At 51.4% G+C, this 27,078-nt stretch overlaps 2 protein-coding genes and 1 pseudogene across 3 annotated transcripts in view; 2 read left to right on the top strand and 1 right to left on the bottom strand.

Moving 5' to 3' along the window:
- Nucleotides 1-201: 201 nt before the first annotated feature.
- PHETA1 (PH domain containing endocytic trafficking adaptor 1) lies at nucleotides 202-8,885 on the bottom strand. Of its 2 annotated transcripts, none has more exons than XM_032168680.2 (3): nucleotides 8,696-8,885; nucleotides 5,895-6,020; nucleotides 202-3,235 (listed from the first exon to the last, which is right to left on the bottom strand). In XM_032168680.2, the coding sequence occupies exon 3, from the start codon at nucleotides 3,197-3,199 to the stop codon at nucleotides 2,462-2,464; it is 738 nt and encodes a 245-aa protein (XP_032024571.1). In that variant the 5' UTR covers nucleotides 3,200-3,235; nucleotides 5,895-6,020; nucleotides 8,696-8,885; the 3' UTR covers nucleotides 202-2,461. The 2 variants fall into 2 exon arrangements, with proteins under 2 accessions (XP_032024571.1, XP_058281992.1); XM_058426009.1 differs by lacking the exon at nucleotides 8,696-8,885 and adding an exon at nucleotides 8,114-8,663.
- The window catches only part of LOC131380835 (protein PRRC2A-like), a 40,775-nt gene continuing 22,455 nt past the window's right edge, over nucleotides 8,759-27,078 (top strand). Inside the window, exons 1-3 of the mRNA XM_058425736.1 lie at nucleotides 8,759-8,886; nucleotides 9,045-9,127; nucleotides 9,735-9,878. Coding sequence (XP_058281719.1) covers nucleotides 8,759-8,886; nucleotides 9,045-9,127; nucleotides 9,735-9,878 — 355 coding nt within the window. The remainder of the gene's footprint in view (nucleotides 8,887-9,044; nucleotides 9,128-9,734; nucleotides 9,879-27,078) is intronic.
- Nucleotides 21,900-26,074, top strand: LOC116477922 (heat shock cognate 71 kDa protein-like; annotated as a pseudogene).

Here is a 27,078-nt window from a genome sequence, read left to right as displayed (position 1 = left end):
CAGTGAGAAGCACGCAGTTTCGACTCTTCCATCTGCCATCCCAATCAGGATTATTGTTGATGTCCCTCCCAACCCTCAGGTCTTCAGCCCAGTTAGCTTTCAAATCCTTGGCTTTTCCCTGCCTTCTCTCCCTTCTGAAAAGGAACTTTGGGCTCCATTTTCCCTCGTATTCCTCCTGAAGACTCTGTCCTGTCACGGGATTTCAGAGATTTACATCCCTGCTCTTAGACTCTCCAGCTACGTGGCTTTGGCAAGTTTCATAACCTCAGTGAGCCTGTTTCCACATCTGTAAAATGGGACCAGCATCTGTCTTGAGAAGTGAGAACGTGCCTGGCAGAGCACCAGCCATGTGGGACCACACACTAATCCCTGCCCTTGCACAGCCTGCCCTGGAGTCTGCCGGGGAAATCAATCAAGGATTTTGATGGGGAAAAAAATGACACAATCAGCCACTACTTGACAAAATTTTATTTTAGCCCTTGCATCTCCCTGCCAGGCTGCCGGACAGCTCCCCCAACACCCAACCCAGGAGGCAGCCTGATCCCACCTTGTGCTTTGGTAGGGAACATCCCTCACCCCACTCTCCCAGGAGACCAGGGCCAACGTACCTTGAGAGTCTGTAAACCTATGCCAGGACTGGGGTTAACACCCCAGCCCACCAGCTGAATCTGCCAGGACGCAGGGCTCTGCGCAGCTCTGAACCCCTCCCAAGCCCCAGATCTTGTGTCACCCACACCCACACCGCTCAGGACTCTGGAAGGAGGTGAGCGGGGACCGTACCAAGACCCCAGAGGTGCCTGTGGAGGACAGCAGGGCTTGCTGGGGGGAAGACAATGAAGCAGCCAAGGATCCCTCTCGAGGGGCTCCGTCTCTGGCTGTGCTTCTCCAGCCCAAGCTGCCCCTCTCCCCAGGGGCAGTGACAACTTTTCCCCCAGACCAAGTCCAGAGTCACAGACCATATCCCCTCCCACCAGCAAACAGGAAACTAAAGCAGTGAAAACATCAAGCTTTGTTGCCAGAAAAAAAAAAAAAAAAATGAACCTTAAGTATTTAAAATTCAGACGGAAGTCCCAGCCCACCGGGCCAGCCGTGAGCTGCAGAGGCCTTGATTGCAGACACACCCCACTCCATATTTCCCCAAGCCTGAGGGTCTCCAGAGACAGAAGGAAGGGGTTTCAGGCTAAGTCTGTCACCAAGAGGCAGCATTTGGGAAAATCAAGGTCAGGGTGGAGGTGTCCTCAGGGGGCCCCCGGTGTGAGGCACTGAGGACTGTAAACATGACCCAGGGTGAGGGCCAGGAGGTGTCCCAGCCCCAAGGTTCTCCCTGGATGAAAAATGGGCACTGTGGTGAGAAGAAAGGGGACCGGTGGTCAGCCCCGAAGCCAAGCAAGACCTGGTCCCCACCAGGAGTATGGGGGTGGGGGCTGAGTTCAGGAGGGGACATGTTAGAGGGGGCTGCCTGGAGCTGAAGAGGGACTCTGGAAGCCGCACTCGGTGTGTGGCTGTTTTTTCTCCACCACTAGGTCAGCACCTGGGCCTTCCTAGGCGGTGAGTCAGCTGGTGGCCTCCCCTCCCTGGGGGAACCTGCTAGAAGGTCACCTCAGGCCATGGCTACCCAGCCCAGGAAGGGAGGTCAGGCAAGCTCTCAAGGGGCCCCAGGCCCAGGGGCCAAGACTGAAGGATGCAGTCAAGTAGTGTCTGGAGAGCCCTGTGAGAGCCACCACGGAGACACAGACAGGGCCCGCGGCCAGAGAACCACTGCCACCAGAAGCACCACCATGAGGACTGGCAGGGGACCTGGCAGAGTCCTGCCTCAGCTGGCCCAGGCCAAGAGCCCCGGGGACCAGGCCACCTCGCCCTTCCGGTCCTGCACTAACACCTGCACCTGTGTCCCCAGGCACTACCCTCCAAGCCACTGTCCTGCTCCTGGAGGCAGGCAGGCATGGAGCCAGGCCAGCTCCTCTGGCAGGTCCTGGAACAAGGCCAGGCCCAGGTGTGGCTGCCACGACCGATACTCCCTCTGTCCACCCTGAAGGCCCGGTCAGGAGCTGCACTAACTGTGCATTTGCTTTTCAGGCCACAGATCGTCCTCAGTCCCAGTGACCCTCTGAGCTGCAGGCCCGGCAATGCCTGTTGCCAGCACAGGCCTCTGCCGGGCAGCTCAGGCCAGCCTGGGGCCAGAGTTCTCAGGAAACCTCCCCCTCAGGCCCTGGATTCTCCTTAGTGTTGCCTGTGACGTTTCCCTTAAGGGTAGGCCTTCTGAGTCACATGGTCCTAAAGGCCCACTCAGAATTCGGCACCTTCTCAGAGCCTGCATCCCCCAAAACCAGGCCATTCAGGGCCTGGGGGCTAGCCTTGCCCATGATTTCCCTCAGGACCTGCTCCCCCAGTCTCTCCAGGACCGGGCCTGTCCCAGAGGGCATGGAGCTTGTGTCCCCCTAAAACAGGCGCCCTGGTGGCCTCAGGGCTGGACCCGGCTGCTGAGCCACTGGCCTCGCAGGGCCCGGATCTCCTGGCCATAGCACTCGTGCAGCCGGGCGAAGGGAGCTATGTCCAGGGGCCCATGGGGTGCCGAGGCCCGGCGGCGAGGCGGTGGTGGAGGGGGCTCGGGTCCAGGCCTGAAGGTGGCCTCAGTGCTCCAGACAGCGCAGCCATTCTCCTTGGGCGGGAGGGCGCTGGGCCGGCGGGGCAGGGCTGGGCCCGGGGCCAGGACAGAGGGCAGGGACGGGACTGGGGCCGGGGCAGAGGGCAGGGACGGGGGCAAGGGCAGGGACTGGGCCTGGGGCAGGGCCGTGCCATCCCCGCCGCGTACAGCCGCCAGCTGCTGCTCCAGCTCGCGCACCACCAGCCGCAGGTAGTCGAAGCTGGCACGTGACAGGGCCTTGACCCAGCCCTCCATGGCATCCTGACTCTCAGCGGCCAGCACGTAGGTGCGCGCCCGGGTCCCCGCAAAGCGCACAGCGAAGGCGAACTCTTCGGCGGCCTCCACCAGCTCCACGGTGCAGCCCTCCAGGATGATGACGCCCACGGGCTCGCGGCTGGCCGCATCCTCGAAGTAGAAGAGCATGTTCCCGCGCAGCACGAACCAGCGCCGGTGGTAGGCCGCGTGCCGTCCGCCCTTCTTGTACAGGAAGCCTGCGTTGTCCACCGGGGCGTCGCAGGTGGCGTAGAAGGCCAGGCTGCGCTCGTTCAGCTTCATGGTCGCAATTGCGGGGCCTGGAGGGGATCCCGGGGCCTGGACCCCACAGAAGGGCTGTTATGCACAAGGCCACTGACGCTAGGTCACCCAGTACCCCAGGGGGACCTTGCAGCCACTCTACATCTCCGTTTCACAGATGAGGAAACTGACGCTCATAGGTTGGAAGCAGCCGGCCCATGCGCCCACAACTCCTAAGAAGCAGAGATAGGACTAGAACCTGGGTCTCACAGGCCTCCCCAGACAGCCTCATAACCTCCTACCCTCCTGTATCCCTGAAATAATGTTGTGAGTTCCTGCTGCATGCCAGACATTTCAGAGGAATAAACTCACTTTATCTCACAATAGACCTTAGGTCACAGGGACTGGCCTGGCTGCGGTTCAACAGATGAGGAAACAGAGGCACAGAGAGGTTAACTGCTTCCCTGGTGTCACAAAGCAGGTTGGGCAGGGCTGAAATCCAAACCCAGGCCTCATTTCAGGAGCTGCTGTTTCCATCATCCCAAGAACAAGACCAGCTGGCCTTCTGCAGTCCCTGCCAGGTCCCAGGCCTGACTTTGTGGTTCAACATTGGTTTGTTCATCCATGAAATGGATGAGCAGAACCAACTTCGGAGAGTTGTAGAGATTGACTTCATTCATGAAATGTTTATTAAGCATCTATTGTGTACCAGGCATTGCTCCAGGCCTAGGGATATAGCAATAACAAGATGGACAGGGTCGACCAGCCTGGCCAACACAGTGAAACCTCTTCTCTACTAAAAAATACAAAAAATAAACCAGGCGTGGTGGTGGGCACCTGTAATCCCAGCTACTCGGGAGGCTGAGGCAGGAGAATCACCTGAACCCAGGAGGCGGAGGTTGCAGTGAGCCGAGATTATGCCATTGCACTCCAGCCCGGGCAATAGTGTGACACTGTCTCAAAAAAAAAAAAAGATGGACAGGGTCCCTGCCCTCGTGGTGTTGAAATGCCACTGGCAGGTGAAAGGGAGCAGACAGGTAACAAACAGATAAGACGTCTGCCAGGTAGTCTCATGTTCTATGGAAAATAGTAAGACAGGGGCTGGGCACGGTGGCTCACACCTGTAATCCCAGCACTTTGGGAGGCCAAGGCCAATCCTTCTCACCTGAGGTCAGGAGTTCGAGACCAGCCTGGCCAACATGGCAAAACCCCATCTCTACTAAAAATACAAAAAAACAGCCAGGTGAGGTGGTGCACGCCCATAATCCCAGCTACTTGGGAGACTGAGGCAGAAGAATCACTTGAACCCAAGAGGCGGAGGTTGCGGTGAGCCCAGATTGCGCCATTGCACTCCAGCCTGGGCAACACAGCAAGACTCCATCTCAAAAAAAAAACAGCCAGGCATTGTGGGGGGTGCCTATAATCCCAGGTACTTGGGAGGCTGAGGCAGGAGAACTGCTTGAACCCAGGAGGCAGAAGTTGCAGTCAGCTGAGATCGCACTACTGCACTCCAGCCTGGGGACAGAGCCAGACTCCATCTCAAAAAAAAAGAAAGAATCTGGGGAAAGATGCAGGCCCAGGGCTAGGCTGACCTACAGGAAGGAGGGGCAGGGGGGCGTCCCGTGCCATTTAGCATAGAGGACTCTAACTCCGTGCCGTCAGCCACAGTGACCCCATCCACCTTCCCCCAAGGAGGCAACGCTGGCCAGGAAGGACTTGTCGGGAGGTGGCATCTGCGTCTCTGGCCTGGCTACCTTCCCTTGGGGTTTTCCATGGCCATTTTGAGAGCCCACCTTATCTCCCACTGCAGAACCTCAGCCTGCATAGGATGGTAGCTACATTTTTCAAAAAGCAAAGCATATAAAGTCCTGGTACGCAGTAGGCACTGAGTGTTCATTCCCCTGCCTGGGTGGCATCTTTCTCAGAGCCTGGTGGAATGAGGTCAGGGTGGTGGCTCTCCTAGGAGCAGGTGACCACAGTGAGGCCCTGTCGGACTACCTGTCCTAGGGTGGAGGGGGTTGTCCTTGCCACCTCCTGTCACCCACATAGGCAGTCAAGGAAGGCTTCCTAGAAGAGGGAACATGAGTTGTGACTTAGAAACTGAGATCAACCAACCCAAATGCCCATCAATGATAGACTGAATAAAGGAAATGTGGTACATACACACCATGGAAAACTACCCAGTCATAAAAAGGAATGAGATCATGTCCTTTGTGGGGAAATAGATGAAGCTGGAAGCCATCATCCTCAGCAAATTAACACAGGAACAGAAAACCAAATACTGCATGTTCTTACTCATAAATGGGAGTTGAACAATGAGAACACATGGACACCGGGAGGGGCAGAACACACACCGGGGCCTGTTGGGGGATGGGGGGTGAGGGGAGGGAACTTAGAGAATGGGTCAATAGGTGCAGCAAGCCACCATGGCACACGTATACCTATGTGACAAGCCTGCGTGTTCTGCACATGTATCATGGAACTTAAAATAAAAAAAGAAACTAAGGTCAGTTTGTCCTGACCTAGTGGGGGGCCAAGGCCAGAGCCCCCAAAGTCTCCAGGTGTTGAATCCCCACCCTGCCTCTCAGATACAGCTGTCCCTCTCTAAGCCGCAGGGATTCACGCATTCCCCACACCACCACCCATCAACTCCCATGTGGATGCTGGCCCCAGTTCTCACAGGACCCTCCCACCCTGCTCGCCCAGTTCCACTCCTGCCTCTCAGGCCACCACTTGCCTCCCTGCCCTCTGCTCAGCTCCAGCCTCAGCTCGCTCTTCTCTGGATTCAAATGTCAGCTCTGCAGCATCCGGGTTGGGGGACCCCAGGCAGGCTATTCACCTCTCTGGGCCTCTGCTTCTGCATCTGTAAAATGGGATCATAACAGTGCCTAAGTCAGGGCTGTTATGACAATGATAGAGTGACTATATGGACTTTGCGGAGCATGGGGCCAGGCACACAGTGCCTGCTGAGCGCAGTTGCAGTTCACATTCTTCTTGGCTTTTCCCCAAACATCCCCGTGTCGTGCTTCTGATCTCAGCAAATGGCCCTTGGTTTCCCTCTCACCCCCACATCTGATCACACATCAAGTCCAGTTGATCCCCCTCTCCAGCATCTTCCAAATCAGTTGCCTAATCTGTCCACTCCACCTCCCCATTCTAGGCCCCATCACCATTCACTGGGACGGCTGCTGTAGCCTCCTCACAAGTCTCCTTGCCCCTCCCTGTCCATGATCCTCAAGGTAAGATCCAAGCCTCCTTCCCAGGCTCTTCTCCGAGCCACACTAAAATCCACTTCCCACAGAGGGATCCTGTGAAAATTAAGTCCAATCACACTCCTCCTCTGCTCTAAACCCTCCCATGGCTCCCTACTTCTCTCAGCATAAAATTAAATCCTTAGGCAGGGTGCGGTGGCTCACACCTGTAATGCTGGCACTTTGGGAGGCTGAGAGGGGAGGATTGCTTGAGTTAGAGACCAGCCTGGACAACATAGCAAGACCCTATCTCTATAAGAAATAGAAAAAAAGATAGCTGGGCATGGTGACACAAGCTTCTAGTCCTAGCTATCTGGGAGGCTAACATGGAAGGACCCCTTGAACTTGGGAGTGATCAAGCCACTGCACTCCAGCCTGGGTGACTTAGTGAGATTCTGTCTCAAAAAAAAAAAAAAAAAATCCAAGCCTCCCATGGCTTTCAAGTTCCCTTTCTCTATCTCTTTCCCCCTTGTTCACTCAGCTCCAGCCATCCTGGCCTCCTTTCTGTTCCTCAGATACACCAGACACATCCCCACCTCTGAGACTTGGTCCCGGCTGTCTGCCTGCAGGTCTTCACAAGGCCAGCTTCCCATCCTTTGGTCTCAGCCTAGCTGTCACCTCCTCAGAGAGGTGGTCCCTGGCCACCCTATGCACAAGAGGCCCCCCAGTCCCTCTCCTGTGCCTCCACCTGAAATTAATACCTGGGTCATTTTTGCCTGCAGGGGTGTTTGTGGTCTGAATTCCAGTGCCTGGCATGCAGTAGGTACTCACACAGCTGTTTGATTCATTCTGCAGGTATCTTCTGAAACCTCTCAGCCCCAAGACAAGGGGTCTCACCCCACATTCACAGATGTGGAAATGGACACAGGGAGGTTCAATAAGTTGGCCAGAGGCATACAACTGTGCCCAAAATTACATGCTCCAGGCAAGCCACCCAAATAAAGGAGCTGATCTTGGGGTCTCTCCACCCCATCAAGGCCAAAGGAATAGCAACTTCCCTCCTGCTCAGCAACCCTCCTCCCCCAACTGCCTAGATGAAGGCCAAACTGGTTCAAGGTCACCAGCAGGCACAGGACCCAGCTCTGCCCATGACCCCTGCCTCCACCAGAACGGGGAAGACAGGAAGCTGCAGGGGCACAGGCGCCAGCCTTGCCTGGAGCGAAGGCCTGGCCCCTGCCTTATCTCCCCACACTGTTTTCCAAGAAGTTCAGAGTCCACTGTGGGCACTGCTGCTGATTCAACAGCCCATGGCCAGACAGGAAGCTGGAGGGAGCCTGGCCCGGCTCTGCTCCCAAGGCAAAGTTCCTGCCTCCGCAGGTCCAGGGTGGAGGACCTTGGACAAGTCGTTTCACCTTTCCAAGCCTCAGTTTCCTCATCTGTTAAATTGGGCTGTGTGGCAAGGGTTCATGAGCTAAAAGAAGGAAAACTCACTGGCAAACTATGGGAAACGGATTGCAAATATTAGCTGCCGTGAGTCGGGGTTTTCTCAGCCTCATCTGCAAAATGGGGACATTAATTTTCATCCCTCTAAGAGCTGAGTGAATTTACTCCTGAAGAGTCATTTTGCAAAATACTTGGTGGGTAGTGAGCTTTCAGGGAAAGAGCTGTCAAAAAGGCAAATAATTCATCCAAGATCTCCAGGGGCACAGCTGGCCCCTGAACCCAGGTCTCCTGGGAGACTGAAGCATGGCATTTTGGCACTCACTTCGACGAAAAAAGCCAGAACCGCAGGTCCTGGGGTTGAATCCAGCTGCCCTCAGTGTCCCCCAGCAGCGGGCGTGGGGAAGAGGGTGTGGCAGGCACAGGCTGAAAAACATGTGTGCCAAGAACACTAAAGAGCAGCCTGGCCGTCACCGCCCCAGCAGGGACCCCAGAGACACGCCAGCACCGCCGTCCAGACACAGGCAGTCCCCCTGCCCACGGCAGGGGCTGCTTCTCCAGGTGTGGCCCTGCTCCCGGCTGCCCTCTGTCCCTTTGTGTGTTGTGCGTGGGAGCTCTCTTAAGTTCCTTAAAGGACAGCCAGGGCCCCAGATGGGTGATCAGCGGCAGAATGGAGGGCTTGTCCGCAGTCCCCACCAGCGGCAGACGTCCCTATGGGCTGAGGGAGGGGAGGGTGGTCATCGGCGAAGTTCGCCTCGACATCTGGAGAAGTGACCACTGGTGCGGAGTCCCAGCGGGGAAGATCCCCGCAACGCGCTCTCCAGGTGGCCGGGGGACCCCGAGGCCCAGGGCGGCCCGACCCGGGTCCCGTGTCCCCATGCAGGTCCCCCCGCCAGGCCCGCCTTACCTCGCAGCGCAGGCCTAGGGCGGCGACGGGACGGGAGGCGCGAGGTGCACGGGTGGCCCGGCCATGGTTCGGGACTGGCCCGGTTGCGGCGGCGGCAACGGCAGCGGCAGCGCTTTGTCTCCTGGGCGGCCGGGCCGGCGCAGCCGCGGGAGAGAGCGGATCCGACGGAAGGAGGCGGGAGCAACCGGACAGTCCGCGACCCACGGGCGCGCCCCTTTAACCCTTCCCAGCCTGCTCGCGCCGGGCCCGCCCCCGCGTTGTTCCCGCCTCCCGATTGGCAGGCCCCGAACCGGCACGCCCCCGGATTCGCCACGCCCCCGTGAGCCCGCCCTCGAAATCACTCTTAAAGGGTCCGCTCCTGGCTCGCGACTCCCCAGTGCCCTGGCCCAGAAAAGAGGATTCGAGCCCGGGAAGCTCATTGCGATTCCAAAGGTAAGGACCGGCCCAGGTCGTGGATTAGCCTGCAAAAGCATTTGGGGTCCTGGGCGGGCCATTTGCTGAAGTCCTAGGCTTAAGTCCGAACTCCCCCCAGGACAAGGTAGGAGGATTGCTTGAGCCTAGACCAGCCTGGGCAGCATAGGGAGACCACCATCTCTACAAATAATAAATATATTTGCTAAACCTGGGTTGCCAGGTTTAGCAAATTTAATGCCCAGTTAAATTAGAAAAATAGCTCTAACTCCTGAAAAATGTGTGATTGGCAGAAAAAGCAGCTGAATCCAGGACATTTGCATACAACACTGTGCCATACGGACAGGACGCCTCGCAAGCTTCCCCTGGCTCCAGGTGGAGAGAAAGTTCTGGAATTGGGCAGACTTGAGTTCAAGTCGCACTAGGCCACTGAACACTGTGTGAGCTTAGAGAAATCATTTCACTTCTCTAAGCCTCCGTTTCCTCATCCGGAAAATAAAGACGATTGTGATATGTAAAGTGCACGGCACAACAGAAAGCTCTCAAGAAATAGGAATTGCTGTTGTTTTTGCCCTGCCCAAAATAACACAGTTCCACCTCCTTGAACCCTTCCTTCCTGTTCCTGCAGCCTCTTCTCCACCACCTGCCACCTCCCAATCACTATTCAGTCCTGGCCTGAAAGCAGGAAGAACAGGACAGACCAGGGTCAGCTCTCCATTGTACAGCCTCTCACTAAGTGCCTACTGTGTGCCAGGCACTGTTCCTGAACCAGGTAAGTAGGTGCAGCCAGGAATCAAGACAACACAAGTGAGTTCTGGAAGTGATTCATGCTAGGACTGTACACTAAGGCAATGGGGCAGAAAGCCTGGGAGTGCAGGTTTTTTTTGTTTTTTTTTTTGTCACCCAGGTTGGAGTGCAGTGGCACAATCACAGCTCATTGTAACCTGAACTCCTGGGTTCAACCAATCCTCCCACCTCAGCCTCCCAAGTAGCTGGGACTACAGGTGTGCACCACCATACCCAACTAATTTTTTTAAGTTTTTTGTAGCGATGGGGGGTCTTGCTATCTTGCCCAGGCTGGAAGTGCAGCTTTTAGACAAGGTGGTCAGGGAAGGCCTCTCTGAGGAGAGACCTGGAGGAATGAGGGAGGGAGCCATGTGGCTATCTGGGAGAAGGATGTCCCAGGCAGAGGGAACAGCAAGTGCAAAAGCCCTGAAATGGGGCCATCCTGGGCATGTTTGAAGAACAACGAGGAGACCAGTGGAGCCAAGTGAGCAAAGGGAAAGTAGTAGGAAAACAGGTCAACTGGCCGGGCGCAGTGGCTCACGCCTATAATCCCAGCACTTCGGGAGGCCGAGGCAGGTGGATCACTTGAGGTCAGGAGTTCGAGACCAGCCTGGCCAACATGGTGAAACCCGGTCTCTACTACAAATACAAAAGAAAAAAAAAATAGCCAGGCATGGTGGTGTACACCTGTAATCCCAGTTACTTGGGAGGCTGAGACAGGAGAATCACTTGAACCCAGGAGGCAGAGGTTGCAGTGAGCTGAGATTGCACCACTGCACTCCAGCCTGGGTGACAGAGCAAGACTCTGTCAACAACAACAACAACAACAACAAAAAAAACACCATAAATCAGAGATTATTGGCAAAGCCAGAAAGCCAGGTGACCTAGGGGCTTAAGGACCAGAGGAAAGATTTTGCTCTTTACTTAGATCATTACTCTAAGAAGAATGAGGAGCCATGGGAGGGTTTTGAGCAGAGGAGGGACATGGTCTGTGTTAGATTTAACATGGTCCCTGACTGCTATGGGAGGATGGACTGCAGGGAATGAGAGTAGAAGCTAGGAGATCAGAGAGGACACTACTGCAATAGTCCAAGCAAGCGATGGTGGTGGCTTAGAGTGGAGCAAGGGAGGTGGAGAGAAGTGGTTAATTATAGATATATATTTAGTGGATATATGTATTAGTCCATTTTCACACTGCTGATAAAGACATACCCGAAACTGAGAACAAAAAGAGGTTTAATTGGACTTAACAGTTCCACATGGCTGAGGAGGCCTTGGAATCATGGCGGGAGGTGAAAGACACTTCTTACATGGCAGTGGCAAGAGAACGTGAGGAAGAAACAAAAGCGGAAACCCCTGATAAACCCTTCAGATCTCGTGAGACTTATTCACTATTAAAAGAATAGCGTAGGAAAGATTGGCCCCCATGATTCAATGACCTCTCCCTGGGTCCCACCCACAACACGTGGGAATTCTGGGAGATACAATTCAAGTTCAGATTTTGGTGGGGACACAGCCAGACCATATCATTTCACCCCGGCCCCTCCCAATCTCATGTCCTCACATTTCAAAACCAATCATGCCTTCCCAACAGTCCCCCAAAGTCTTAACTAATTTCAGAATTAACCCAAAAGTTCACAGTCCAAAGTCTCATCTGAGACAAGGCAAGTCCCTTCTGCCTATGAGCCTATAAAATGAAAAGCAAGCTAGTTACTTCCTAGATACAATGGGGATGCAGGTATTAGGTAAATACAGCCGTTCCAAATGGGGGAAATTGGCCAAAACAAAGGGGTTACAGGGCCCATGCAAGTCTGAAATCCAGTGGGGCAGTCAAATTTTAAAGCTCCAAAATGATCTCCTTTGACTCCAGGTCTCACATCCAGGTCACGCTGATTCAAGAGATGGGTTCCCATGGTCTTGGGCAGCTCCATTCCTGTGGCTTCGCAGGGTACAGGCTTCCTCCTGGCTGCTTTCACGGGCTGGTGGTGAGTGTCTGTGGCTTTTCCAGGCACACAGTGCAAGCTGTCAGTGGATCTACCATTCTGGGGTCTGGAGGATGGTGGCTCTCTCTTCTCACAGCTCCACCAGGCAGTACCCCAGTAGGGACTCTGTGTGGGGGCTCTGAACCCCACATTTCCCTTCTGCACTGCCCTAGCAGAGGTTCTCCATGAGGGCCCCACCCCTGCAGCAAACTTTTGCCTGGGCATCTAGGCGTTTCCATACATCTTCCGAAATCTAGGCAGAGGTTCCCAAACCTCAATTCTTGACTTCTGTGCACCCACAGGCTCAACACCACGTGGAAGCTGCCAAGGCTTGGGGCTTCCACCCTCTGAAACCACAGCCCAAGCTCTGTGTCGGTGCCTTTCAGCCATGGCTGGAGCAGCTGGAACACAGGACACCAGGTCCCTAGGATGCACACAGCACAAGAACCCGGGGCCTGGCCCACAAAACCAGTTTTTCCTCCTGGGCCTCTGGACCTGTGATGGAAGGGGCTGCCAGGAAGTTCTCTGACATGGCCTGGAGAGATTTTCTCCATGGTCTTGGGGATTAACATTAGGCTCCTTGCTACGTAATGCAAATTTCTGCAGCCTCTTTCTATTACAAGTTACTTCTTCTTTTTTTTTTTGAGACAGAGTCTTGCTCTGTTGCCCAGGCTGGAGTGCAGTGGTGTGATCTCAGCTCACTGCAACCTCTGTTTCCTGGGTTCAAGCAATTCTTCTGTCTCAGCCTCCTGAATAGCTGGCACCAGGCACACGCCATTGCACATGGCTAATTTTTTGTATTTTTAGTAGAGACAGGGTTTCACCATGTTGGCCAGGCTGGTCTTGAACTCCTGACCTCAGGTAATCTGCCCACTTTGGCCTCCCAAAGTACTGGGATTACAGGCTTGAGCCACCGCTCCCAGCCTGCAAGTTACCTCTTGAATGCTTTGCTGCTTAGAAATTTCTTCTACCAGATACCCTAAATCATCTCTCTCAAGTTCAAAGTTCCACAGATCTCTAGGGCAGGGGCAAAATGCCACCAGTCTCTTTGCTAAAACATAACAAGACACCTCTGCTCCAGTTCCCAACAAGTTCCACATCTCCATCTGAGACCACCTCAGCCTGAATTTTATTGTCCTTATCACTATCAGCATTTTGGCAAAGCCATTCAACGAGTCTCTAGGAAGTTTGAAACATTCCCACATTTTCCTGTCTTCTTCTGAGCCCTCCAAACTGTTCCAACCTCTGCCTGTTACAGTTTCAAAGTCACTTCCACATTTTTGCTTATCTTTTCCGCAACACTCCACTCCTGGTACCAATTTACTGTATTCATCCATTTTTGCACTGCTGACAATGACATACCCAAAACTGGGAACAAAAAGAGATTTTTTGGGTTTTTTTGTTTTTGTTTTTGTTTTTGTTTGAGATGGAGTCTTACTCTGTCACCCAGGCTGGAGTGCAGTGGTGCAGTCTCAGCTCACTGCAACCTCCGCCTCTCCGGTTCAAGTGATTCTCCTGCCTCAGCCTCCTGAGTAGCTGGAATTAGAGCTGCCACCATGCCTGGCTAATTTTTTGTATTTTTAGTACAGATGGAGTTTCACCATGTTGGCCAGGCTGGTCTCGAACTCCTGACCTCTTTTTTTTTTTTTTAATACTTTAAGTTCTAGGGTACATGTGCACAATGTGCAGGTTTGTTACATATGTATACATGTGCCATGTTGGTGTGCTGCACCCATTAACTCGTCATTTACATTAGGTATATCTCCTAATGCATCCCTCCCCCCTCCCCCCACCCCACAACAGGCCCCGGTGTGTGATGTTCCCCATCCTGTGTCCAAGTGTCGAACTCCTGACCTCTTGATCCGCTCTCCTCAGCCTCCCAAAGTGCTGGGATTACAGGCGTGAGCCACCGTGCCCAGCCAAAAAGAGGTTTAATTGGACTTACAGTTCCACGTGGCTGCAGAGGCCTCAGAGTCATGGCGGGAGGCAAAAGGCACTTCCTACATGGTGGCGGCAGGAGAAAATGAGGAAGGAGCAAAAGCAGAAACCCCTGATAAACCCATCAGGTCTCATGAGACTTATTCACTCTCATGAGAATAACACGGGAAAGACCGGCCCCCAGGATTCAATGACCTCCCCCATGGTCCCTCCCACAACACATGGGAATTCTGGGAGATACAATTCAAGTTGAGATTTCAGTGGGGACACAGCTAAACCACATTAATATATATTTAAGATATATGTCAAATTTGATGATAAGTTGCATGTGGGGAATGAGAGAGAGACAGAGAGAGAGAGAGGAAGGAAGAAAAGGAGTTAAGAATAACTCCAGGGGCCGGGCACAGTGGTTCACGCCTGTAATCCCAGTACTTTGGGAGGCCAAGGTGGGTGGATCACGAAGTCAGGAGTTCATGATCAGCCTGGCCAAGATGGTAAAACCCCGTCTCTACTAAAAATACAAAAAAAAATTAGCCAGGCGCAGTGGTGGGTGCCTGTAATCCCAGCTACTCGGGAGGCTGAGGCAGAGAATTGCTTAAACCCGGGAGGCACAGGATGCAGTGAGCTGAGATCGCCCCACTGCACTCCAGCCCAGGCGACAGAGCAAAACTCTGTCTCAAAAAAAAAAGAAAAGAAAAAAAATAACTCCAGGGCCAGGTACGCTGGCTTACACCTGTAATCCCAGCACTTTGGGAAGCTGAGGCAGGAGGATCACTTGAGCCTGGGAGTTTGAGACCAGCTTGGGCAACACAGGGAGACCCCATCTCTACAAATAATAAAAATATTACCCAGGGCTGGACACAGTGGCTCACACCAGCAATCCCAGGACTTTGGGAGGCCGAGGTGGGTGGAGACCTCATCTCTACAAAAAATAAAAAATAAAAATAAAAAGGACTCTCAACTTTTGGACCTAAGTAATGGGAAAAATGGAGATTCGAAGGGAAAAATCCAGATTAGTGTTTTCATCAAATTGAGCTGGAATAACTGGATATTCATATAGAAAAAAACAGCCTTGATACTTACCTCATGCCATACATAAAAATTAACTCAAAATAAATCAAACTCTTACACATAAAAGCTAAACTCTAAAATCTCTAGAAGAAAATAGGGGTGGCCAGGCACAATGGCTCACGCCTGTAATCCCAGCACTTTGGGAGGCCAAACAAGATGGGAGGATCGCCTGAGTTAGTGACCAGCCTGGGCAAAATAGTAAGAACTCATCTCTTAAAAAAAATTTTTTTAATTAGCTGGGTGTGGTGGTGCATGCCTGTAGTCCCAGCTACTCAGGAACCTGAGGCAGGAGGATCGCTTGAGCCTAGGAGGTCAAGGCTGCAGTGAACTAGGATCACGCCACTGCACCCCAGCCTGAACGACAGAGTGAGACCCTGTCTCTAAAAAAATAAGTAAATAAGGTCGGGCACGATGGCTCACGCCTGTAATCCCAGCACTTTGGGAGGCCGAGGCAGGCAGATCACGAGGTCAGGAATTTGAGACCAGCCTGGCCAACGTGGTGAAACCTCATTGCTACTAAAGATACAAAAAATTGGGCCAGGCACAGTGGCTCATGCCTGTAATCCCAGCACTTTGGGAGGCCGAGGCGGGTGGATCGCCTGAGGTCAGGAGTTCGAGACCAGCCTTACCAATATGGTGAAACCCTGGCTCTGTTAAAAATACAAATAATTAGCCAGGCGTGGTGGCATGCGCCTGTAGTCCCAGCTACTTGGGAGGCTGAGGCAGGAGAATTGCTTGAACCCTGGAGGTGGAGGTTGCAGTAACTGAGATTGCGCAACTGCACTCCAGCCTGGATGACAGAGCAAGACTCTGTCTCAAAAAAAAAAAAAAAAGATACAAAAAATTAGCCAGGCTTGGTAGCACATGCCTGTAATCCCAGCTACTTGGGAGGCTGAGGCAGGAGAATCACTTGTACCCAGGAGATGGAGGTTGCAGTGAGTCAAGATCACGCCATTGCACTCCAGCCTGGGCCACAGGGCAAGACTCCATCTCAAAAAAAAAAAAGGAACTAAAAATAATAAAATAGAAAATAGAAAATCTTTACAACTTTAGGATAGAGAAAGATTTCTTAAGACTCAAAGAGCAGCCGGGCGCGGTGGCTCAAGCCTGTAATCCCAGCACTTTGGGAGGCTGAGGCGGGCGGATCACGAGGTAAGGAGATCGAGACCATCCTGGCTAACACGGTGAAACCCTGTCTCTACTAAAAACACAAAAAATTAGCCGGGCGTGTTGGCGGGCGCCTGTATTCCCAGCTACTCGGGAGGCTGAGGCAGGAGAATGGCGTGAACCCAGGAGGTGGAGGTTGCGGTGAGCCGAGATCGCGCCACTGCACTCCAGCCTGGGGGACAGAGAAAGACTCCGTCTCAAAAAAAAAAAAAAAAAAAAAAAAAAAAAAAAAAAAAAAAAAAGACTCAAAGAGCATCAACTAGAAAAAATTAAAAATTGGACTTCAGTAGGTTTGTTGTTTTTTTGAGACAGGATTTTGCCCTGTTGCCCAGGCCGGAGGCTCACTGCAACCTCCACCTCCCGGGTTCAAGCATTTCTCCTGCCTCAGCCTCCCAAGTAGCTGGGACTACAGGTGTGTGCCACCATGCCTGGCTAATTTTTGTATTTTTAGTAGAGACAGAGTTTTGCCATGTTGGCCATGCTGGTCTCGAACTCCTGACCTCAGTGATCTGCTGGCCTCACCCTCCCAAAGTGCTGGGGTTACAGGTGTGAACCACTGCGCCTGGCCCATATTGACTTTAAAAAAGATAAAGGTTGTTTTTAAAACCTGTTAAAAAAGAGAGAGACAGGGAGGGAGGGAGGGACGAAGGGAGGAAGGAAAAGGGAAAGAAAAAGGAAAGGAAAGATACCATCAGAGAAACAAAAAGATAAGCCACAAACTAACTGAGAAAAAAATTTTTCTTGATGTATATATCTGACAGAATCTGAATGCCAGATCTATATAATGAAGTCTTACAACCTAATAAAAAGATAAGCAACCCAATCTAAAGACAGGCAAAAGATAATGTGTGTGTGTGTGTGTGTGTGTGTGTGTGTGTGTGTGTGTGTGTGTGTGTTGTGTGTGTGTGTGTGTGTGTGTGTGTGTGTGTGTGTGTGTGTGTGTTTGAGACAGGGTTTGGTCCTGTTGCCCAGGCTAGAGTGCAGTGGCACGATCTCTGCTCACTATAACCTCTGCCGCCCAGGCTCAAACCGTCCTCCCATCTCAGCCTCCCAAGTAGCTGGGACTACAGGCATGCGCCACCAAGCCTGGCTAATTTTTTTTTTGTATTTTTGGTAGAGACGGAGTTTCACCATGTTGCCCAGGCTGGTTTCGAATTCCTACACTCAAGCAATTCTCCCACCTCAGCCTCCTGAAGTGCTGGGATTACAGGTGTGAGCCACCATGCCTGGCCCAGGCAAAAGATTTTAACAGATATTTTATAAAAAGCTGTAATATGGGCTGGGTATGGTGGCTCACGCCTGTAATCTCAGCACTTTGGGAGGCCAAGGCGGGTAGATCATGAGGTCAGGAGATCGAGACCATCCTGGCTAACATGGTGAAAACCCGTCTCTACTAAAAATACAAAAAATTAGCTGGGCGTGGTGGCGTGCGCCAGTACTCCCAGCTACTTGGGAGGCTGAGGCAGGAGAATGGCGTGAACCTGGGAGGCAGAGCTTGCAGTGAGCCAAGATTGCACCACTGCACTCCAGCCTGGGCAACAGAGTGAGACTCCATCTCAAAAAAAAAAAAAAAAAAAAAAAGCTATAATATGATACACTGGCTAATAAGTAATGAAAAGATGCCCAGTGTCATTACACATCAGAGAAATGGAAATTGAAACCAAATGAGGTAATTCCATGTTCCAATTAGAAAGGCCAAAATTAAAAAGACTGACAACACCAAGTGCTGGTGAGGATGTGGAACAACCGAACTTCCATACTGCTGATGGGAAGGTAGAATGGTATAGCCACTCTGGAAAACAAATTGGCAATTTCTTGTAAAAATGAACAGAAACTCAGCCAGGTAAGGTGGCTCATGCCTGTAATCCCAGCACTGTGGGAGGCTGAGGTGTGCGGATTCACCTGAAGTCAGGAGTTTGAAACCAGCCTGGTCAACATGGTGAAACCTCATCTCTACTAAAAATACAAAAGTTTGCTGGGCGTGGTGGTGGGCGCCTATAATCCCAGCTACTTGGGAGGCTGAGGCAGGAGAATCGCTTGAACCTGGGAGGTGGAGGTTGCAGTGAGCTGAGGTCGCACCACCACACTCCAGCCTGGGTGACAGAGCAAGACTCCATCTCAAAAAAAAAATAAAAAGGCTGGGTGCAGTAGCTCACGCCTGTAATCCCAGCAGTCTGGGAGGCCAAGAGGAGTGGATCACCTGAGGTCAGGATTGAGACCAGCCTGACCAATATGGTGAAACCCTGTCTCTACTAAAAATACAAAAATTAGCCAGGCGTGGTGGCGTGCACCTGTCTTCCCAGCTACTCAGGAGCCTGAGGCAGAAGAATTGTTTGAACCTGGGAGGCGGAGGTTGCAGTGAGCTGAGATTGCACCACTGCACTCCAGCCTAGGTGACAGAGCAAGACTGTCTCAAAGAAAAAAAAAAACAAAAACAAAACAGAAACTCACCATGTACAACCCAATAATCCCACTCCAAAGAAAGTATTTACCAAAGAAAAATGAAAACATGACCACACAAAGACCTGTATGCGACTATTCATAGCAACTTTATTCAGAAACACCAGAAACTAGCAACAACTCAAATGTTCATCCACAGATATATGGAGAAACAAATTGTGGTACATCCATTTGATGGAATAGTGCTTAGCCATGAAAAGAAATAAAGTTTCCATTTACATTAAATAACCAGGAGAGCCAGCCACGATGGCTCACGCCTATAATTCCAGCACTTTGGGAGGCCGAGGCGGATGGATCACCTGAGGTCAGGAGATCGAGACCAGCCTGGCCAACATGGTGAAACCTCACCTCTACTAAAAATACAAAAATTAGCTGGGCATGGTGGCGTATGCCTGTAGTCCTAGCTGCTCGGGAGGCTGAGACAGGAGAATCGCTTGAACCCAGGAGGTGGAGGTTGCAGTGAGCCAAGATTGCACCACTGCACTCCAGACTGGGTGACAAAGTGAGACTCTGTCTCAAAACAAAACAAAACAAATAACCAGGAGAGAGAAATCCATAGAGCAAGAAATATTTGTGGTTGCCCAGGGTTGGTAGGTAAGGAATAACTGCCAACCAGCATGAGGTTTCCATTTGCGGGGATGAAAAAGTTCTGAAACTAGATAGTGGTGATGGTTGCCCAACAAAGTGAATGTACTTAATGCCATTGAATTGTACAGTTTAGCAGTTTAGAATGGTTAAAATCAGAGGTGTGGGGTGTGTGTGTGTGTGTGTGTGTGTGTGTGTGTGTGTGTGTGTGGTTTGTCAGACACCAAACCAGATCCAGGATAAAATGGTAAGTTGTATGTTATGTGTACTTTTCCACAATTAAAAAAAGGTAAGAGGCTGCGCACAGTGGCTCACATCTATAATCCCAGCACTTTGGGAGCCCGAGGCAGGAGGACTGTTTGAGCTCAGGAGTTCAAGACCAGCCTGGGCAACATAGGGAGACCCCCATCTCTACAAATAATAAAAATATTAGCCAGGCTTGGTGGCACATACCTGTGGTTCCAGGTACTGAGGGGCTGAGGTGGGAGGATCGCCTGAGCCCGGGAGGTTGAGGCTGCAGTGAGCTGTGATCCCGCCACTGCACTCCAGCCTGGGTAGCAGAACGAGACCCTGTCTCAAAAAAAAAAAAAAAAAAAAAGGAAGAGGCCGAGCGTGGTGGCTCACGCCTGTAATCCCAGCACTTTGGGAGGCAGAGGCAAGCAGATCACCTGAGGTCAGGAGTTCGAGACCAGCCTGACCAACATGGAGAAACCCCATCTCTACTAAAATACAAAATTAGCCGGGCGTGGTGGCACATGCCTGTAATCCCAGCTACTCGGGAGGCTGAGACAGGAGAATGGCTTGAACCTGGGAGGTGGAGGTTGCAGTGAGCCAAGATCGTGCCATTGCACTCCAGCCTGGGCAACAAGAGCAAAACTCCATCTCAAAAAAAAAAAGGAGAGGAAATACATGCAACCACCTGGATGCCTCTCAAACATTGAGATTCTGAGCAAAAGATGCTGGCTGGGTCCAAGTGAAAGATGATGGTGGCTTGGAAAAGGGAACAGCTTTGAAAAACCGTACAAGATGGTCACAAGTTAGAAGTGGGAGGTGAAGGGATGGGAGGAATTGAGGCAGTGGCCAGGTTCCTGGTCTGGACATTTCAGCAGCTTGAGCAGGGGGACAGGACCAGGACTCAGAGAAAGGAGTGTAAGTTTGGTTTTAAACATGTGGAGAGACTCATTACATGTGAAACAGCCAATATCACCTCTTCTAGGAAGGCCTTCTTGACTACCTGCTCTATGGCCACCCCCATCATTGCCAACCCTCGCTGATTTCATTTTCTCCACAGCTCTCATCACCGCCTGAGAAGTTTCTTGTTTATTTATCTGTTCGGTGTCCATGAACACAGGAATCTTTATCTTCTTGCCCACCACCAGATCTCCAACACCTATCTCCATACCTAGCACACAGTAGGTGCTCAGTAAATGCTTGTGGGATGAATGGAGCACACCTCTGGGATGTAATCTCCATGAAAGCTAAGGTTTTTGTTTCAGCACTGCCATGTTCCCAGCATGTGGCACACAGCAGGTCTTCGCTAAGTGCTTGTTAGACGAAGAGAGTACCCACAAAAAGACAGTCCCGCCTTCTCATGGGAAGGCAGGATCCCAGCCCAGCCCTGGCTATGGATGTTCTAGCAGGGTAGGGTTCCCCGCTGAGCTTCCCACACCCTGTCCCCTTCCCCAAGGCCTCTTATCCACTTCCACCATGCTGTCAGCAAACTCAGATCCCATACTTTGTGTGTGCCTCACATTTCACAGGTCTGCCCTGGCTCAATGCATTGTTGGTCACAGTCAGAGAGAAGGTCCCTGAGCCTTTGACCCACGGCATGGGGAAATGAATGCCTGGTCAGGTCAGGGACTCTTGGTTGTATGATCCTGGGGAAGCCCCTCCCTGCTCTGGGCTTCACTCTTTTCAGGGGAGACAGGGCTTGTGGACCTTGGAGAATAGATATGTGGTGCCCCCAGAAAGACACACACACACACACACACACACACACACACACACACACACACACACACAGTTCCATGGAAGGCATATTGCCCATTCCCTCCGCGCAATCAGAGCGGTCTGTGCCCCTGACTATGATGAGGGGTTCAAGGATAGACATGTGACCCATGGCTGGCTCAGACCTGAGACCCTGTTAAGTGGGAGGAGCAACACCTGCCCCGATGGGACAGAGCCTGCCTGATAGTGAAGCCAGTGCAGAGGGAAGATGTGGAGGGAGAAGGCTACCAGGCAGTATCAGTGGAGCCCCTGGATTCTGGGCCAACACTAACGCTGGCATCATTCCCAGGGCAGGAAGGGCAAGGTGGAGTGTTCCCAAGTCTAGACGTTCACCAGGAAAGGAAAATGCCAGGCATACGGACATATGGGCCTTGATGTGGGGGAAATTCCAGGGGGCCTGTGAATCTTGGTTCTCAGAGCCCCTCATGCTGGAGTCAAAGTTTGACCTGGGTGAAGGAGGCAGAAATCAGAGAGCAAGAGCCTGGCTTTTTTTTTTTTGGGGGGGGGGATGCGGGGGGGTCCTTTTATTCATTTTTTTTTAATTGAGGTAAAATTCACAAAACAAAAAGTTAACCATTGTAAAGTGAATAATTTAGGGCCGGGCATGGTGGCTCATGCCTGTAATCCTAACACTTTGGGAGGCCAAGGCGGGAGGATCACTTTGAGCCCGGGAGCTAGAGACCAGCCTGGGCAATACAACGAGATCCCATCTCTCCAAAAATTTTTTTTAATTAGGGTCTCATTGAATATGGCCACTGCTTTTAGGGTTCCTATGTCTCTCGTCACTCCGAGTCAGGCCTGCATGCCACAGCAGCCATTTTCTAAGGGCCTTGCATTTAGTGTTGATCTTGGTTCCACCAACTCTTGTGTGGGTATTGTCCAGCACAAAAAGGTAAAGTTAATTGTCAATGACTGGGGACACTGAACCACTCCAAGCTATGTCACCTTTGCGGCCACTGAACTATTGATTGGTGATGCCACAAAGAATCAAGTTGCAATGAACGCCAACAATACAGTTTTTGATGACCAACGTCTTATTGGATGTGGATTTGATCATACTGTTGTCTGGTCTGATAAGAAGCACTGGCCCTTCATGGTGGTGAGTGATGCTGGCAGGCCCAAGGTCCAAGGAGAGAACAAGGGAAAAACAAAAAGCTTCAGGCCAGGTGTGGTGGCTCGCACCTGTAATCCCAGCACTTTGAGAAGCTGAGGCAGGTGGATTGCTTGAGCCCAGGAGTTCGAGACCAGCCTGGGCAACATGGTGAAACCCTGTCTGTACTAAAAATAAAAAAATTAGCCAGGTGTGGTGGCGTGTGCCTCTAGTCCCAGCTACTCAGGAGGCTGAGGCGGGAGGATAGCTTGAACCTGGGAGGTCAAGGCTGCAGTGAGCCATGATCACGCTACTGCACTCCAACCTGGGCAACAGAACGAGACCCTGTCTCAAAACAAATAACTTCTATTCAGAGATGTCCCCTATGGCTGTGACAAAGATGAAGGAAATTGCAGAAACCTACCTTGGGAAGACTGTTACCAATGCTGTGCTCACAGTGCCAGCCTACTTTAATGACTCAGCATCAGGCTACCAAAAAGATGCTAGAACTATTGCTGGTCTCAATGGACTTAGAATTATCAATGAGCCAACTGCTGCTACTATTGCTTATGGCTTAAACCAAAAGGTTGGAGCTGAAAGAAATGTGCTGATCTTTGATCTGGGAGGTAGCACTTTTTAAATTTTTATTCATTTATTTTATTTTATTTTATTTGTTGAGACAAGGTCTCATTCTGTCACACAGGCTGGAGTGCAGTGGCACGATCTTGGCTTACTGCAACATGGCTCTCCTGAGCTCAAGCGATCCTCCCACCTCAGCCTCCCAAATAGCTGGGACTACAGGTGTTTGCCACCATGCCCAGCTAATTTTTGTTTATTTTTTGTAGAGATGAGGTCTCACTATGTTGCCCAGGCTGGTCTCAACCTCCTGGGATCAAGAGAACCTCCCACCTTGGCCTCCTAAGTAGCAGGACTATAGGTGTGCGGGAGGTGGCACTTTTGATGTGTCAGTCCTCACTATTGAGGATGAAATTTTTGAAGTCAAAATCTACAACTGGAGAAGGTGGAGAAGACTTTGCAACCAAATGGACAGCCGTTGCATTGCTGAGCTCAAATACAAGCATAAGAAGGACCTCAGTGAGAACAGGAGAGCTGGCCGGGCGTGGTGGCTCATGCCTATAATCCTACTACTTTTGGAGGCCAAGGTGGATGGATCATTGAGGTCAGGAGTTCAAGACCAGCCTGGCCAACATGGTGAAACTCTGTCTCTACTAAAAATAAAAAAGTTAGCCGGGTGTGGCTGGGCATGGTGGCTTATGCCTGTAATCCCATTATGTTGGGAGGCTGAGGCGGGCGGATCACGAAGTCAGGAGATTGAGACCATCCTGGCTAACATGGTGAAACCCCAACTCTACTAAAAATACAAAAAATTAGCCGGGCATGGTGGCACGTGCCTGTAGTCCCAGCTAGTCGGGAAGCTGAGGCAGAAGAATCGCTTGAACCCAGGAAGCGGAGGTTGCAGTGAGCTGAGATCACACCACTGCACTCCATCCTGGACAGCAGAGTGAGACTCCATCTCAAAAAAAAAAAAAAAAAAAAATTAGCTGGGTGTGGTGGCAAGCACCTGAAATCCCAGCTACTTGGGAGGCTGAGGTAAGAGAATCACTTGAACTCTGGAGGCAGAGGTTGCAGTGAGCCAAGATCGCATCATTGCACTCCAGCATCAGTGACAGGAGCAAGACTCTGTCTCAAAAAATTTTTTCATAAATTAGCCAGGCATAGTGGTGGGCGCTTGTAATCCCAGCTATTCAGGAGGCTGAGGCACTAAAATTGCTTGAACCTGGAGGCAGAGATTGCAGTGAGCAGAGATCAGGCCACTGCACTCCAGCCTGGGTGACAGAGGGAGACTCCGTCTCAAAAAAAAAAGAGAGAGCTGCCCTCACGCCTTCATGCGGCTTGTGAACGTGCAAAGTGTACTCTGTCTTCCAGCACCCAGGCCAGTATTGAGATTGATTCTCTCCAGGCAGGAATTGACATCTATACCTCCATTACCATGCCCGATTTGAAGAATTGAATGCTGACCTGTTCCATGGCATCCTGGACCCCGTAGAAGAAGCCCTTCGAGACGCCAAACTAGACAAGTCACAGATTCATGACATCACCCTGGTTGCTGGTTCGGCTTCTAACTGCAAGATTCAGAGCTTGCCCAAGACTTCTTCAATAGAAAAGAACTGAAGGCTGGGCATGGTGGCTCATGCCTGTAATCCCAACAGTTTGGGAGGCTGAGGCGGGAGGATCACTTGAGCCCAGGAGGTTGACACTGCAGTGGGCCATGACTGTGCCACTGCACGCCAGCATGGGTAACAGTACGAGACCCTGTCTCAAAAAAACAAACAAAACTGCAGAGGAGCATTGACCCTGATGAAGCTGTTGCTTACGATCCAGCTACTCAGGCAGCCATCTGATCTGGAGACAAACCAGAAAATGTTCAAGACTCATTGCTCCTGGATGTCACTCCTTTTTCCCTTCCATTGAAACTGCTGGCGGAGTCACAACAGTTCTTGATAAGCATAATACTACCATTCCTACCAAGCAGACACAGACCTTCACTACCTGCTCTGGCAACCAGCCTGCTGTGCTTACTCAGGTTTATGGAAGCGAGCGTGCCGTGAGCAAGGATAACAGCCTGCTTGACAAGTTTGAACTCACGGGCATACTTCCTGTGACAGTGTTCCTCACACTGAAGTCACTTGACACTGATGCTAGTGACATCCTCAGTGTCTCTGCTGTGGACAAAAGTACAGGAAGCTTGGTGTGGTGGCTCACGCCTGTAATCTTAGCATGTTGGAAGGCCAGGGCAAGTGGATTGCTTGAGCCTAGGAGTTTGAGATCAAAAAAATTAGCCGGGTGTAGGCCAGGCGTGGTGGCTCATGCCTGTAATCCCAGCACTTTGGGAGGCCAAGGCGGGTGGATCACTTGAGGTCGGGAGTTTGAGACCAGGCTGACCAACATGGAGAAACCTCATCTCTACTAAAAATACAAAATTAGCCGGGCATGGTGGCACATGCCTGTAATCCCAGCTACTAGGGAGGCTTAGCAGGAGAATCGCTTGAACCTGGGAGGCGGAGGTTGCAGTGAGCTGAGATCACGCCATTGCACTCCAGCCTGGGCAACAAGAGCAAAACTCCATCAAAAAAAAAAAATTAGCCGGGTGTGATAGGGTGCACCTGTAGTCTCAGCTACTTGGGGGTGCTGAGGCAGAAGGATCACTTGAGTCTAGGAAGTCGAAGCTGCAACAAGCCAAATTTGCGCCACTACACTCTAGCCTGGGCAACACAGCAATGTCTCAAAAAAATAAAAACTAGTATAGGGAAAAAGAACAAGATTACTAACACTAATGAATGACAAGGGCCGTTTGAGCAAGGAGGACATTGAGCGTATGGTCCAGGAAGATGAGCAGTACAAAGCTGAAGATGAGAAGCAGAGGGTCAAGAATTCACTTGAATCCAATGCATTCAACAGGAAAGCCACCACTGAAGATGAGAAAATTCAAGGCAAGATTAATGGTGAGGACAAACAGAAGATTATTTACAAGTGTAATGAAATTATAAACTGGCTCCATAAGAATCAGATGACGGAGAAGGAAGAAATTGATCATCAGCAGAAAGAGCTGGAGAAAGGCTGTAACCCCATCATTACCAAGCTGGACCCAAGTGCAGGAGGACCGCTAGGAGGCTCACCTGGGGAAGTCCCTGGCAATGGAGCTCCTCCCTCTACTTCCCTACTTCCTCAGGGATTCAGCCATAGAAAAGAATGAAGGACTGATACACGCCACAATGGGATGAACCTCAAAACCACGATGCTAAGAGACAAAGCCAGTCACAAAGAAACATGTAGTGTCCCTAATTCCTCAGGGACAACCATTTAAGAGGTTGATTAGGTCAGGCGCGGTGGCTCACCCCTGTAATCCCAGCACTTTGGGAGGCCAAAGTGAGCAGATCACGAGGTCAGGAGATCGAGACCATCCTGGCTAACACAGTGAAACCCCGTCTCTACTAAAAATACAAAAAATTAGCCGGGCGTGCTGGCGGGCGCCTGTAGTCCCAGCTACTCGGGAGGCTGAGGCAGGAGAATGGCATGAACCCAGGAGGCAGAGCTTGCAATGAGCCGAGATGGCGCCATTGCACTCCAGCCTGGGCAACAGAGCGAGACTCCATCTCAAAAAAAAAAAAAAGGGAGGTTGACTAAGCCAACCCCAATATAAAGATCACATGATTCCACATAGCCAAAACATTGAAGAACCCAAATTTGTAACAAATTCTGTGGCAGTTTTAATGCTGAGCTGCTAGGGGCCAGGTGTAGTAGCTCACGGCTGTAATCCCAGCACTTTGAGAGGTTGAGACAGGTGAATCACTTGAGGTCAGGAGTTCGAGATCAGCCTGGCCAACATGGTGAAACCCTGTCTCTACTAAAAATACAAAAATTAGCTGGCCATGGTGGTGCACACCTGTAATCCTGGCTACTCAGGAGGCTGAGGCAGGAGAATCACTTGAACTGGGGAGGCGGAGGTTGCAGTGAGCAGAGATTGTGCCACTGCACTCCAGCCTAGGTGACAGAGTGGAACTCTCTCTCAATAAATAAATAGATAAATAAATAAATGAAGTCGAGCTGCTAGAGTACATTACTGGACATTCTCAATGCTTATATGGAACATGTGGAAGTAACATTGTAGTTTATAAGCACTGTATTGTAAGTGGAAAATGCAATGTCTTAAATAAAACTATTTAAAATTGGCACCTCCCAAAAAAATAGCCAATCTGGTGGCAGGCACCTGTATTCCAAGCTACTCAGGAGGCTGAGGTGGGAGGATTACTTGAGCCCAGGAGGTGGAGGCTGCAGTGAGCCATGATTGCTCCACCGCACTCCAG

The sequence above is a fragment of the Hylobates moloch genome, unplaced genomic scaffold (genome assembly GCF_009828535.3).
Source record: "Hylobates moloch isolate HMO894 unplaced genomic scaffold, HMol_V3 SCAFFOLD_12, whole genome shotgun sequence".
Classification (NCBI taxonomy): domain Eukaryota; kingdom Metazoa; phylum Chordata; class Mammalia; order Primates; family Hylobatidae; genus Hylobates; species Hylobates moloch.
Note: the sequence above shows the minus strand (reverse complement) of the source record. Positions and strands in the feature narration are given on the sequence as shown.